The sequence below is a fragment of the Homalodisca vitripennis genome, chromosome 5 (assembly GCF_021130785.1).
Source record: "Homalodisca vitripennis isolate AUS2020 chromosome 5, UT_GWSS_2.1, whole genome shotgun sequence".
Lineage (NCBI taxonomy): Eukaryota > Metazoa > Arthropoda > Insecta > Hemiptera > Cicadellidae > Homalodisca > Homalodisca vitripennis.
In genome coordinates, this window is record NC_060211.1 from 31,805,169 (window position 1) to 31,820,835 (window position 15,667).

Here is a 15,667-nt window from a genome sequence, read left to right on the forward strand (position 1 = left end):
CTGATCCACCAGAAGAGACAAAGTGAGATTGCTGACATAACTGATGAGATTCTGGACAAGCTGATTGATTCTGCCTACTGTTGTATACAGGTGACCTGACTAAGGAGGAGGAGTTGCTCAGCTGGCTGATCCACCAGAAGAGACACAGTGAGATTGCTGACATAACTGATGAGATTCTGGACAAGCTCATTGATTCTGTCGAATTTCTGGCTGTTCTCTTTTGTAAGTATTCTCGGATTGAAACATCTTCATTATTCATGACACTGAATATTTGACAATAAAATAGATTACTAAGCATTTTTTACTCCATATTGATATAATTGTCAGCAGAATTAATACAATTGAAACAACTTTTTGGCTTAGAAAGAATGTCAGAGGAACCTAAAATATACAGTTTTGTCTTTTCTGGGTGTTTTCTTAAATAATTTACAAAGAAAGAAAATTAAAAATTACAATTTGTGAAGTTAGCAGTTTTAAAATAACGAGAGTGCTCAGGAATTCCCAGTTCAACTTTTCATAAATAACTGTTGGATAGTGGATAGATACTATGGATAGTAAATGCCTGTAAATGCAATTGCATAAAACAATTTTAAAATAAAAAATGTCAGAGCTGGTTTATTAAATTAATTGAAAAATAAAATTGCGTTACGATTTCTTTGTTCTTGTTTATCTTAACTTAGTGACTGTACTCTAAACAATGACACATGTACTATAGTAGTGTACCACGTGGGGGTTTCTCTCTTAAACTTTTCTGGATCCTGCTCCTATAGTAGAAGAGTATTCATGTAACCCAAATCACACAGTTTCAATTTAAAATAGTTGGCTTTAGCAAGTTTATAGTAATGCTAGTCAAGAGTTGACTATAGAATTAACACTGTTTAACTAATCTTGGAGTCAGACCTTTGACTCTGACCTAGAACTCCTAAGCACCTAACAGTAAAGAGTTTTGTTACAGATGATAAGGAAGACAAACAAGACATCCGAGTGCTGAACGAGTTGGAGAATATAGATGATGACCTAGACAAGGAGGGCATCACACTGGTCAGATTGGACAATAAGGAGGAAGCCAAGCAGTATGGCATCGACCACCTGCCCACACTCGTCTACTTCGAGAACAAGATCCCAGCCATCTATGAAGGTAGCTGTCAGTCTAGACCTAACTGAAGTGTTATCATGTTCTATCAAAACATTTTATCTAGACTATTAAAAATAATGAAGTTTGTTTTTTTTATCCATTTTAATGTTTTATATTTAAAATTTCGCTTTTCGTTAACTGTACAATTAATGCCGGAAATACCTGGCCAAATAATTGTCTTAGTTTATATATGATGTTTAAGACTGATTTTAAATTCGGTTTTTCTGTGCTCTACGTTTAATAATTGTCAATAAATAAAATCATTAGAATAATGTGTTAATTAGGTACAGCTGTTAATAGTTTGTTGTAAATGTAATACCTGTATTATAATTCTAAGCAAATTTTTCAGTGTGTTGCTAGTATAATCAAATGCTGAATTTCCTCAAAATTTCCTTAAATGGTTTTAAAGCCTGAGATACATTTGATTTTTTAATGTACAAGTTTTGCACCCTCAAAGAACGCACTAATGTGTTTTCCTTCATTTTACGTAATTGTCCTTGTCTTGTCTTTCAGTATTTTAAAACTCTAACAACAAAATATGCGAAAAGAGCCTATTATATTAACCACCTAAATGTACCTAATAAGTTACCCCAAACTTTGAATTTAAGATGTAGGCTAATAACTTCTACTATAAAAAAATTTTTATTTTAATTACAAATTACTTCAAAATACTAGTATTGGTTAGAGAACCCACTTGGATCCACCTTTTAGTCTAAAAATTTGAAAGCTAAATTTTAGTGTCTCTCAGCGAACAAAAACTCAGGGCTACTAAATGTCTTATTATTGCCTTATTAAAATGTCTTATTATTATTATACATACCAGTTTAATTAATTGAACTTGTGGTGAATTTATCAAAACTGTTTAGGTGATTTGCTGAATGAGAACGAGGTGTTGGAGTGGCTCGTAGAACAGATGCAGTCAGCCACTATTGAAGAAGTCACTGATGAGATTCTGATAGATCTCATTGAGGAACATGAATATGTGGTTGTTTACTTCAGTGAGTGTTGTGTCTATATTCTTGAGTTATTCAATCTTAAATATAACACATACTCCGACAGCTGTGTATCATCAATACTCACCAATCATTGCATAAACTTAAAATAAATTAAACCCAAGAATGAGCTACAAACTATTGTGAAGTAGGGCTAATGGTTTATTTGAAATGTAGCCTATACACTCTTACATATTCTTGTTTTTTTTTTTCGGGAAAGTTTTTGCACACTGCATCAATTTTTATGCCCTGTGCTAAGAATAGCCAATAGTTGTCTACAAGTACATAATAATTTCATAATTTATTATTTTTCATGCTGTTTATCTTTTTCCTCAATTTTAATTGTTTACTTTCGTAACAGTTTGCACATTTGAGCAATTTTGAGTTTTCAGTTTTGAACTTAACCTGATAAATACTATTGACACTTGCTATACACATACACATCAGGTTTGCAATAATGTTAAGAAAAAACAAGTAACTAGTTATTTAAAAAATGTCACATTATCATACTTGAAAAAACAATTATATACCACACTTAATATAATGCCTACAATGATATTTAGTTAAATGAATAAATTACTCTTTATTACTGATGATGCATGAAACACTTACTGTTCATCCAGCCACAGTAAATATGTTAGCATTGGAATTATAATGTGAATTTTTGAAAAAGAAAAAAAAAAAACTCTCCTAGTATACTAAAATAAGTTTCTTTCTGAACTGGAGTTTTGTTTTAGAAATAATAATACAAATAGTTATATACACATAAGTTGACTAAAGGTACAGTTAAAATGTATTTGCTCAGGTGGCAGGTGCGAGGAGGGACAAGAGTGTGACAATATTCTAGAGGAATTGGAGAACATTGATGACGAGTTGGACGAGACAGGCATCATCTTTGTGACCACCGAAGACACGAGTCTTGCCAAGAAACACAACATCAAGACATTCCCCACTCTTGTATTTTTCCGTAACAAGGAACCACTCACATACAAAGGTAAGTGCCTTTTAAGAATTTTGTTTGTTTAAACTATTCTTTTGGTAATTGCTTGAATTTTGACCTATTTTTCCACCACAAAATTTATTTTTCTCACTCATCAAATCAGCGCAATATCAGGAGAGATATTTTTCGTTTTCCACACTGGATCTTAAGCATGATGAGTCTCTCTTAAGGCACATTGTGCTGAGATGCCTTCTGAGTGTATTGTGCTCTATAAGCAGAATACAACCTTGCCCTCCTATTATCTTTAATAGGAAAAAGTGTTAGTCAGCCATTGTCAGATCTGGACCATACAGCAGATAACCAACCTGCTTCCAGTTGAATAATTAATTAGTCTCTTACTGTCATCAACAGCATGGGACTGAACTTTAGCACAGAGAAACAAAACTGTACTTTTGTTTTAAATTGTGCATCAAATGTTTGCATCATTTCACCATAGATCACACGTATCTGAAGATAAATTTTGTGTGCCTCAGCATTCTGTCAAAAAATTAGATAGCAAAGCTAATACATAGGAAAATCAACTGTTATGGCATCATTGATAAACAAATGTCGTGCAGAGTAATGGTATTAGTTTAGTAACATTAGAACAAAACGGTACTTACTTTCTGGACATCCCTTGTATTATTAAACTCTAAAGTAGTAAATTATTGTTTTTTTAATATTGTTTACATAATTTTAGGACCAATATACCTATAAGCTTACAAATTTGGATCTAACTGGATTTTAATTGACTTTAATTTCTCTTAGAATTAATGAGAAATGAACTAACCATATATTGTTATTTGCAGGAGACCTAGATGATGAGGATGAGGTTCTCACTTGGCTGACTGACGAGGATACTCTTGAAATTCCTGGCCGAATTGAGGAAGTCAACTCAAAGATGCTTGAGAAAATACTTTCTGAGAATGAACAAGTTGTTGTTTTCTTCTGTAAGTACATTTAACATTTAAGTTGTTATGAAAGGACAATTCCTTACTAGTAAACAAACATGCCAAGGTATTTTAGAGAATAGGTTGTTTAGAAATGACAGTGTACACTGTAGGAGCTTTTAAAAACCAGATGGCTTATTGATTGCTTATTATTTAAATTTATAAATGATAGATATTATGAACTGCTACAGAAATCTGCCTCAACATTGAGGCATATGAGACCAAAAGTTTCGGTTTTGTTAACATTATTTTTTTATACCTTTATCAAGTTATTTTCAATAATCTGTAAAAGTTATTAAAGTTTTTAGTATTATTAGACAATATATAGTAAAAAGGACAGGAGTATTACGAATACTGCAGCCTGAATTAAAAATATTATATTTAGAGACCTCCAATTCAATTTCCTCTCAGATGCAAATATAACGTAAAACATAACATAACAAAAATAATAAAGTAAGTCGTGTATTTCACAATGAATGCTGTACTGTACTTAGGTTAAAAAGAAACGTATAGTTTTCTGTAATAAATGTATTCATTGAAATCCATTCTTTTATAAAGTGTATGCAATGAATAATGATTGTGACACTAAACAGTGTATTCATAAAATAATATTTCCTTATTTGATTAAGTAATAAAATGTTAGTTTTATAATCCAAAGGTTAAAGACATCCTACAATTAATAGACATACACTATCCCAATAAATTATGGTGTACTAGTCATAAGTCAAGCAAGAATAAACAGGTTCAATATACTGGACGGCCTCAGCAGAGTGTGAGGCGAATGTGTGAAAACAATAGAGAGGGAAAGTTTCCTTTAGTCCAAGAATCTAACTATAGCATGTATAGAGGTGGAGCATTTCCTGTCCTTCGTTATTTGCTGTGCTCACAAGTTTAGCATAGCAAAGAAGTGGTTGATAATGAATGAGGGTTTGAAAGTGTTTTTTAAAAATTTTTTATTAAAAATTGTTAAACATTTTTTTAAAATTGATTATTATAAATTTACAAAATGCAATACCTATAAATATTATTTATCAGCTGTACTGGTTGTTATTTTGCCAAGTAGATTTTTCTCAACTATAGTATTAAAACTTGTGTTTATATTGTGTTTACAGACAAAGAAGGAGATAAGAAAAGTCAGAAGATCATTCAAGAGCTGGAAAACATTGATGACGAGTGTGAAGAGAAGGAAATTGACTTCATAAAGACTTCTGATGACGGTATTGACAAGGAATATGATCTGCCTTCTCTACCAGCTCTGGCTTTCTACAGAAACAAGTTCAGGAAGATTTACACTGGTAATGCTGCCGTGACTAACAGTGTTTAAAGGACATAGCCAGCAAGGGGGTTCAAGGGGTCCAGACCCCCTCAAATTTTAAATTTTTTCAATTACTTTTTAGTAAACGATTATTATTACTGTATATAAATAATTCAGTATTACTGACATTACTGCTGAAAGATCGTTCTCAACAAAGAAACAGTCAAGAACTTTTTAAGGAACAAAATGGGGCCTAACTCTGTCCACTACAAGAAAATATCAGTTGTCTGGACACCCCCCTCAAAGCTTTTTACTGGCTACGTTCTTGGAGTGTTTTATGACTATTCTCTGTCTTTTATCAGTCACATACAAATTACTTTTAAAGAACATAATGTTAGATTTATTCTGTACTGGTATTTACTTTACTGTCACAAATTTATTCATTCAATTCATCATACAATACCGCAAACTATTACTTAAGAGGGAACACGAGTTAGCTGCTGGCCACATCTCTGAGGCTAACGTTTATAACTGTGTTATAAAAAAAGACTCATTTTAAATCTATAGTCATTTCACTATAGAAACTTATGTTTTAGTATCTCAATGGTAATGAATTGTGTTGAAAATACATTGTGTGGAAAAAAGGGGACATCATATGCACTTTCATTAGTTAAAATTACATACATAATTTTGTGTTATATTATTTTGCTTCCTTTAACATGCTAACTGTGACAGACGCTGTAGTACGCTTTCTGTCTTATTCACTACTTATCCTCACTCAGGATAGATATGTAATGAATTGATTTGGATTGATTGAATGAATCTAACAAGCTTAAGCAAACTCTTCCAAAGAAAACAACCAAAATCATACGTCAAATGAAAGTTTAACACAAATTTGACCACGGAAAATTACAGTTTAACAGGTCTAGTCAGTCAGGTTGTGATGTATTTATCACAATTATAATGATAGAACAGACAGTACTGTTTATTTATCAATAACACTAATATAGTTTATATTTTATCATATTCATGATGACAAAAAAATTGTATTCCTCCTGATTATGGCTTACTATAAAAAAATACAGTTGAACCATAAACCATTTAAATTAATCGAATTGGTAAATCCTGTTTGTTTTTGTACGTATTTATAAACAAAGTATATCTATATATTGAATACTAGCAATTACCCGGCTTCACACACAATTTTGTTTTGAAAACAAGGAACTATGGATATATTCTTTTTAAATATTTACGGCATTTGTAATTTACAGGAGACCTAATGCAGGAAGAAGCCATCTTGGAGTGGGTACTGGACCTGTCGGAGTCAACCCCTGATGTGATCGAGTCTGTTGACCGTAAGACCCTGCAAGTGTTGATCAATGATGTTGAACACCTTGCTGTCTTCTTTTGTAAGTTGTTAACTGAGCCTGTAATGCAATAAGATCTTTAGTATTCATAAAACATGGACTGTAAATGGATAAAGTATACTTCAGGTTGTGTTCCAGTTGCCAGTTCCATGTTTAAAGATAGTATGTTTGTGCCTGTATTTTCCGTGCATCAGTCTTACAAGAATACTGTTTTAACAGGATAATAATAAACATAGTGCCAAAATTAAACTTTCATAATTTTGGCCAGCTTAAAAATACTACATATGGGGTAACCCAAGCTGATTATATGAGGGCTGTTTTTTTTTCAAGCTCCAATCTCACGTTATGACAGCTAGACAATTGGCAGATCAGTGGTGAGCGCAGTAGTCGATCGCGCATCTTCCCACTACAAAATTTGTCACTGCTAGTTCAAGTAGTCAGTTTGCACTTAGCTGCATAAACATGGCTCCTTTTACTGATTCTTCTACCAACTATAAATTGAGGAGTGTAAAGTTTTTTCCTGCAAGCAGAGTGGAATAGTGTAGCAGAAATCTATTGGAGAATTTTCCTTGTTTATGGAGTGATGGTGTTGTGCATTAATGGCATCAAAATTGTAAAGATGGCCGAATGTCAAAGCTGACATCATTCGGCAGTTTTTGTGGGCGCCAGACAACATCTTTGGCACCCAATAAGCACAAATATTTTTGTTGCTGAAATGTTATGAGTATAGGGTAAAGAGAAGATCTTGACACTTCTGTGAATTCCAAAGACAAAGTGCTCATTGTGAATCTACAGTTTTCTCTAAGCACTTTGTCAATTTATTCAACGGTCTGTAGCGACAGACTTGTGTCCTTGACCTCCTTCATCATGCACATCAGTTTGCCCATCTTTAAACTTTCTACACCATCCGCCTACAACACCATCACTCATAACTGTTTGTTTGTGTAACTCATGACATGTTTTCTCGGAACTGCCACATGTCTGGCCATCATGGTATAAGATCGGAGGTTGAAAAAAATAATGGCCCTTGTACTTATCCACTGTGATGCCAAAACTTCAACAAAGAATGTGGAGAAAGTTTTCCTCCACCTATCTGCATCTTTATATCAAAATGTCTCTTGATGTTGTAATGCTCCTTTAAGGCCGTCCCTATTTAGGGTATGAGGTGTGATAATAGCTACCTATTAACAGCTTGAGTGTAGCAGATACCTTGTGACACAGAATCAGATTGATAGTCTAGTTGATCTCGCACAGTATAGAGCCGCAGTGAAAGTGTTAAATAGGTATTCAATGTCTAGAAGGCAAAGACATTTTTTATCTGTAGAGCATATGTTTAGTTTAAAACTAGTGTTATCTTAATTTTTCATTTTAACAATTCTTTGATTTAAAAAAAAAGAGTATTTCATCTGTTATTGCTAAAAAATAAATATATATCAAATAAACGTTCATTTTTAACATTCTTACGTACATAATCGTATATTGAACTTATATTTCAGCTAAAATTTAAGTGACAACTTAGCATAAAAGCATAGTTTTGTTATGTATTGGATTACATTATACAATAATATTATTTTTCATATATTCATATATACAGGGGCTGTATAATAAGTAACCGGACTGAGCCTGCCCCGCTCCGTCAAAGCGTCTCCTAACCGGTATCTGGTGCTGTAGTGGTGGTGGGGGGTCAAGTGAAAGGGAACCGGGCTGCAGCAGTTGCCTCCAAGCGCTTGGAGAGTTAGTATCGAGCGAGAGCGGAGTGCATGTTCAGTTACCCTGTCGGAGTGAAAATGGAGAGTACGATCGAGCAACGTTTTAGCATTAAATTTTGTGTTAAACTCAAGAAAACGGCCACGGAAACTCTTCAAATGATTCAAGAGGCTTACGGTGAGGATGCTCTGGCCAGAACTCAGGTATTTCAGTGACACAAAAATTTCCGGGAGGGCCGCGATGACGTCCATGACAAACAGCGCGTCGGTCCTCCATCTACGAGTCACACGGACACAAATGTGCAAAAAATGCGTGATGTGTTGAACAGTGATCGTCGTCTGAGCATTCGGGCTATCGCAGATGAGGTCGGAATTGATAAGATGACCGTTCAAAACATTATTAAGAACGATCTGGGCATGAGGAAGATCTGCGCGAAGCTGGTACTCAAACACCTGACTGATGCACACACCGGCGTCACCACGACCGAAAAAAGCGCGCATGAGCAAATCAAAGGTGAAGTCGATGCTCAATGCTTTCTTTGATGTGAAAGGCATTGTTCACAAAGAATTTGTGTCACCCGGTCAAACTGTAAACGGCCAGTACTACAGAGAGGTGCTCCGTCGACTAACCGCCCGGGTTCACCGAGTCCGTCCGGAGATTGCCGATTCGTGGATTCTCCATCACGACAATGCACTGTCGCACACCTGCCTGCTCGTCACCGAACAGTTGGCAAAACAGTCGAGGGCAACGTTGCAACAGCCTCCTTACAGCCCGGATATGGCACCACCGGACTTCTTTCTGTTCCCCAAGATCAAGAGACACCTTAAGGGGACGCGGTTCGGGACTCTGGAAAACGTTCAACGTGCTACGACGAGGGCTCTAGACAACATCGAGGTTGCCGACTTCCAGGGAGCGTTCAGGGATTGGAAAATACGGTATCAGCGTGTTATCGACTCCAATGGGGACTACTTTGAAGATTTCTAAAGAAAAATTGTACATATTTTGCCAATAAAAAATTTCCTGAAGTCAGTCCGGTTACTTATTATACAGACCCTGTACTTATCAGTTTTAATTTACTAATACTAATTTGCAAAAATAACACTGTATATATTATATTGTAGTAATTTATATATATATATATATATATATTTTTTTTTAATTATATCAGATGGTGTTTTTGGTTGGGAAAACAGTCTGTTTGTCTGCATGATATTTCAAGAACAAACATACCTATAACTTGAAATTTAACATGAATCTTCATCTCTATTAAGGCAACACAAAGTTCAATGGAGGTATAGTCAGTCCATGGAAAGCATTAGTGGACAATTTTAAATTAGTCCTTTGGGTAATCACGATGGCAATGAGAAAATTGCAGAATAAAGAAAATATTCAACAAACTGAGAACAATCATAATAAGATTTAAACAAGTAACATATTAACACATGTAGACGAATTATCCTCAACATATCCGAGAAATATATTATTTAAAGACTTTGAATAATGCATTTAACTTCATTTCTACATACTTCTAGAAATTCTGTTATGGTGCTTTGAATATAAATATTTATCTTATTTTTGTGTCTACTATCATTTCCTGAAGTGGTGCCAACCTCCCACGAATCACCATGTATATCAGCTGTTAATATCGGGAACTAACACCAGTGGGGTTGTTGCAGACGACGATAAGTGTGAGTCCTGTGAGCAGATTTTGGAGGAGCTGGAAACAATTGACGATGACACAGACAAGCATGGTATACAGTTTGTCAAGAGCAAAGACTCCAAACTGGCCTCTGAGATTGGCATCTTCAGCTTCCCCGCCCTGGTCTACTACGAGACCGGTGTCCCCATCATGTACGACGGTTAGTTCCTCTGTGGCTTGTACCCGTAGTTGTGTTGAGTATTTGAATAGTATTTCCGAAAGAAAACCCAAACAAGTGGAGTGCGAATGTTGAGTTCATCTCCACTTCACCTTCCACTTAGTGCAACGTCTAAAAGCTGTCACGTTACAGACTTTTCTCATCAGGTGCAAAATTGAGAAAATGCAGACACTTCTTCATTTGGATTACACTGGATGGCTCCAGTGTAAACCAGACAGACCTCTTTTGTGGTCTAGGTATCTCTGATGTCAAAACGATGCAAAGAGTTTGTTTTGAACGTCTTCTTTGTTGACTTTTTTTGGATTTCTTCAGATGGACGTGGACTCCAGATTCCAAGAGTGAAGTATGTGATAATGTCAAATTTCAGATCCTGCACTAAGTGGAAGGTAAAATGGAGCTAAACTCAACATTCACATTGAATTAACCCTTCCCACCATAGCTGTGTTACGAGAATGACGTGGAGTATTTGTGTATAAAAAGATACTAAAAGTAATTTTTCAGCTTCCATTCATTAAAAAAGCAGTTATTTATTAGTTTTCTTAAGTTAAATAGAGGAATTTATTCATTGTATAATATTTATCTTGATAGATTTAAGCACATCGATTTTTAATGTACTTAAGTGTACTATGTTAAATAAGTGAAACAACGATTACAAAAGGTCTAAACGATGCACAAAACAAAACAGTATTTTAGGTTCTAGGACTTCATTTTTATTTATTATCTACCAACAATTTTCTAAAGGTAAGAATGAAACATATTTTTTAGAGACAGAGAAATATTTTGATAATAATCTAAGGTGTTGAATCAGTCTTGAGTTTTTTAATATTTAAAAGTGATATTTTTGAACACTCACTTATTGTAAAACAAGCAGTATACACGTTATATAACAACAACTGTTAAGAAATTGAAATGGTTTAATGTTATCCATATTTGAAATCTGGACATCAAATTAAATGTCTTGTAAGTATATCAATATAATAAAATAATACAAGTGTTTGAATTTATCTGCAAATTAAAATTTTGTTAATAAATTCATTTTACTAGAAAAATCACAAGTAAACTTAATTTAACTTTACAGTGCAGCTATGCATGAGTCTTATATTTTTTTAAATAAAAGCTTAGTCACATTGAATCTGATTAGGACTTTTTCTTAGATCCAACTTAATAGTATTCTTTACAAAGATTTTCGTTACCAATCATTTTTAAAGGGGAGGGCTTATCAAGAATTTGTTCATGTCGGCAATGGATCATCAACCAAACCCTTGTGAGTTGTATCATGTGTGTATGGAACCCATAACTACCCTTGGCTATGGCATTGATCTCTACTCTGTAATTTTAAAAGTGTACATCCATTATTTATAAATGGACAAAATTGAAAATTGAAGATAACACTGTGAAGGAAAATTGAGTTTCTTCGGAACACTTCGTACTTTGGAACACTTCGTAGGATTGTTAGGAAGTATTTTCAATCAGAGTGTCAAAATACCTTCTGGCAGTTATTTGACTATGTGATTAAAGATAGTGGTCATTATTATTATATTAAATGTGGAATATTTATTTGATTATTTTTATAGTTTTATTTTTGTGTAACAGCTATGTTTGTTCATTACAATAGCTATACTTTGTAGAATCATTTTCCAAATCAAACAGATTATACGTATTATTAATAAATATTATTTACTATCAGCAAAAGAAATTCTTCATCTTTAACACTTTCAGTACAAGAGAGGTCACACAAATGTAATAATTGTGTACGCTTACTTTTATATTATTGTAATTTTTGTACAATGGAAAGTCTCCTAAAAAAATCAGTGATTAGTTTGAATAACTGTCTCTCATAATATATATCTGCATATAGGACAGACATAAAACTCTGTATATAAAAACCATATTATAAAAACTGTACAATCTGACATAAATTTTACACTACGCGGGAGATCTCATGTAAGGAAATTGATGCATGTGCTTTTTTTTAAATATATTAATGTAAATTTTATGCATAATTTTAAAGAAAGATATGTGCCTAATAAAATAACTTTGAAAATGGAAATGAATTTATTTTAAGTGATTATTTTTATCATTTTAACATTTTATCTCAGGGAGTTTTAGCGAACTGGGTGCAGAATACAAAAGGATTATAATTAATTTAACTCATATGTGCCTTTAGTTTCAATATTGGGGTAGTAGGGAACTCCAGAAAGTAGCCAGGGGAAATATATGTCAAGATCATGTGAAGAAATAAAAGGAAATAGATTAGATGATCTCTCAAACTGCTATCATTGTCTATCACAAACATATTACCACATTCTGAAAAGTGTAGCAAACTGGCACAACCTTTGATATACATGTATTTGAACAGAGTTGAAACAGACACATAGGAGAATATGGGTAAATGCAATATACAACATTATTGCCATATGTAAAGCCCACCCATGTGTGGAAAGCTGTCTTTTAGAACAGACCCTAGCTAGTAATGCACAAGGTTGCTAAACCCATCTGATATTTTCTCTGATTAGATTCTGGTGAAATACTTTAGTTAGGGTATATAAGGATATAGGGTGTCATTAAATTAGTGGATCAATCAGAAGATAAAGAACATTTTGGTATAATTAAAAAACATAAAAGATATGAAAACAGAATTTTATATACAACAAAAGTATATAGGTTCTGTATAATCTTTTTAAAGCATAATTTATTATGATTATTAACAGAAGACACAAGTTTTCCCATGTTTTAAATTGTGAAACTAAAAGCAATAAAGTAATTATAAATGAAGATAATTTATTAGGTAATTTTAATTTATCTAAAAGTAATCAAATTCATCAAATAAAACAATTTCTTAAAGAAAAGCTGTTCCTTTCAGCCTTGTTCTGTTAAATGCCATGGACAGTGCAGGGAACTTCACAAGCAGAAAAATGCAGTGAGCATTATTCAGAGATAAGCTCTGATAACAACTTAACAGGACAAGACATGAAGTGATCCTTTATCATCACATACCCATTCATCTAACAACAATGATTGAAATCAGTCAATAACTTCTTCGAAATAACAGTGTTAGCCAAAAGACCTTTGTGCAAGTCACAAAATATTAAACTAGTATTTGATCTAAACTTACAAATATTATTTACTTACCTTCAAGAAGTATTGAAGTAAGATTGATCCTAAGGAATTATCCCAAGGAACTGTAGAAGTGAAGTTGGGTGGAGAGAAGGATGGTATGAAAGAACGTTCAGCTGGTTTGTCACTGAGCTCCAGAAGGCTATGGTCATCAGGCATGTGTAGGCACATCCTGACTGCCATGTTACAGCTCAGCGTCTGTGCTTAGAAATATTGGTTATTGTAATAAGTGAGGCAATATTTTTTTTAATACAGGAAATTAAAAATGCCTTAGAAATGTCCTGATAATACAGAAGACAGGCACTTGCAAGTACGATAATTAATTACAGATTAACTTTTTATTTTGTCAATTTTCTGCCAGTAGTTTTGCTCTCCAGGTACCTATTTTAAAGGCTATCTTTATTTTCATATTTGTCAACTGTTTACATTTTTTGTTTTGTGTTTTTTATTACTTCTGATCATACAAGTTTCTTTAATAATCCAACGTGAACATGAAGATATAAGTCTTCAAAAGTGGCAACTTTACCTAAAATTTAAAGGCTGAAAAGAGTGAAAGGCTATGTAGTTACTAGTAAATCATTATCAGCTGGCAGCATAACCTAATAGCTGATACTAACGCGATATTGGTTCTTCAAGGCAAATCCCCTTGGCTGGAGCCATGAAACTGAGTAACATCTCGTGCTATATAATAGAAATACTTCTCGTTATAGAAAGTAGATATTTTGTAGGCTATGATGAACTTGATGAATCAAATAAAATTTCAGATAGAAGATCCGTTTGGATGCATTGTTTTAACGCAAAAACACAAAATACTGAAATTTTAAATTTACTCCTCAAATAAGATTTTTTATAGACAATTGGTAACAACTGGTCAACTATTTAAACGTTTTGTACTGTGTATATTGACATCTCATTGTACATGTTTCCGTGAACATGAATTTCATTAGTCTTCAACAGAGGTATTATTGGAAAACTTTTTTATATAATTAAATACTCAACTAACTAACAATACATAATCAACCTAACTTCAGAACAACATTCATAGCAACATTGAGTAACATTAATTTGACAACGTATGATAGTCTTGTCAATAGTGTTGAATGTAAATTTCAATCAAATAAGACGTAATAACCTACCGTATTTGGTTTAGTGATTTTTCTTCAATTCACTGTAACAGCGTTATTTTATTTCCAATGTATTTTCACTAGTGACCAGAACACAATCAAATGCATTTATTTTTCAACTTTGGCTTATTAAATTTAAAAAAATCATAGTTTCTAAAGATATGTACATACAAACAGTTTTATGTATATAATCTGGATATGATATTTCTTATCTAAATATTTAGTTGAGTTAATTTATTAAATATTTAAAATTTAAATATTTCGAGATTGAATAATACATTTTTGTTTTTCTTCCCAGACTACACAATGGAATTTGTGAAAAAATAGAATACTCTTCCTGCGTATTAAAACTCCTATTTCCATTAATTTCTTTTTAATCAGTACTTTTGTTTGAATATAATAGAAAAGGTGAAAGTCAAAACACATTCTAAAATTCCTGTGATAGTATGTTTTTTCTGACAATAGATGTCACTTCAAACCTGGTTGTCATGTTATTGTACCATAAAGGATAAACTAGCAAATGTCATTTACTCATATTTTTCAGTTTCACAATACATATAGACCTATTGTAGATTCTAAGTAAGATAAATAATAGATCTCAATAGATTGATAGTATATTATTGTATAGTGTATATTTTATATCTGTTGTAATGTGTGTCAAATTATTTTTATAGGAAATCTTAAAAACGAGAAGAAGGTTCTTCAGTGGTTAGTTGAACAAAAAAGTAAGGAAATTTTATAAATTGTATTTGTGAATGTTCTGTTTGATGCTTTCCATATGTTACATTAGTCTCAAATCATAAACCTTATAAGATTATGGGTAGTGCCGTCAGGCGTTGGACTTTCCCACCATTGTCCATTGTCCCCAGAGATTATAAGTTTCTGACATCAATTATGTAGTACCATGTTATTTAGGTTAATTGAAATACCAGACACAAAATAAGTTAGATGTCTTTACTCAAGTGCAGACAATATTCAGTCCATATATACATTTTAATTTTTTAACACTTTTATTTTTGTTATTTGTATTCATTGTGTTCATAAATTTTGTTACAGAAATCTAACAGACACTTAAGAAAACGGTATTACAAAATCCTCTTATGAAAACCCAGCCATTTTAAGGTTCTAATAGTTATTTAAAATTATAAACTATGCAGGTAAAGT

General features: G+C 33.0%; 1 protein-coding gene across 1 annotated transcript in view; it reads left to right on the forward strand.

Annotated features, from left to right (window-relative positions):
* LOC124361938 overlaps positions 1 to 15,667 on the forward strand; it is a 123,195-nt gene that overhangs the window by 59,222 nt on the left and 48,306 nt on the right. The window contains 8 exon segments of the mRNA XM_046816018.1: positions 91 to 222; positions 956 to 1,138; positions 2,002 to 2,133; positions 2,933 to 3,121; positions 3,916 to 4,056; positions 5,169 to 5,351; positions 6,583 to 6,720; positions 10,062 to 10,244. Coding sequence (XP_046671974.1) covers positions 91 to 222; positions 956 to 1,138; positions 2,002 to 2,133; positions 2,933 to 3,121; positions 3,916 to 4,056; positions 5,169 to 5,351; positions 6,583 to 6,720; positions 10,062 to 10,244 — 1,281 coding nt within the window.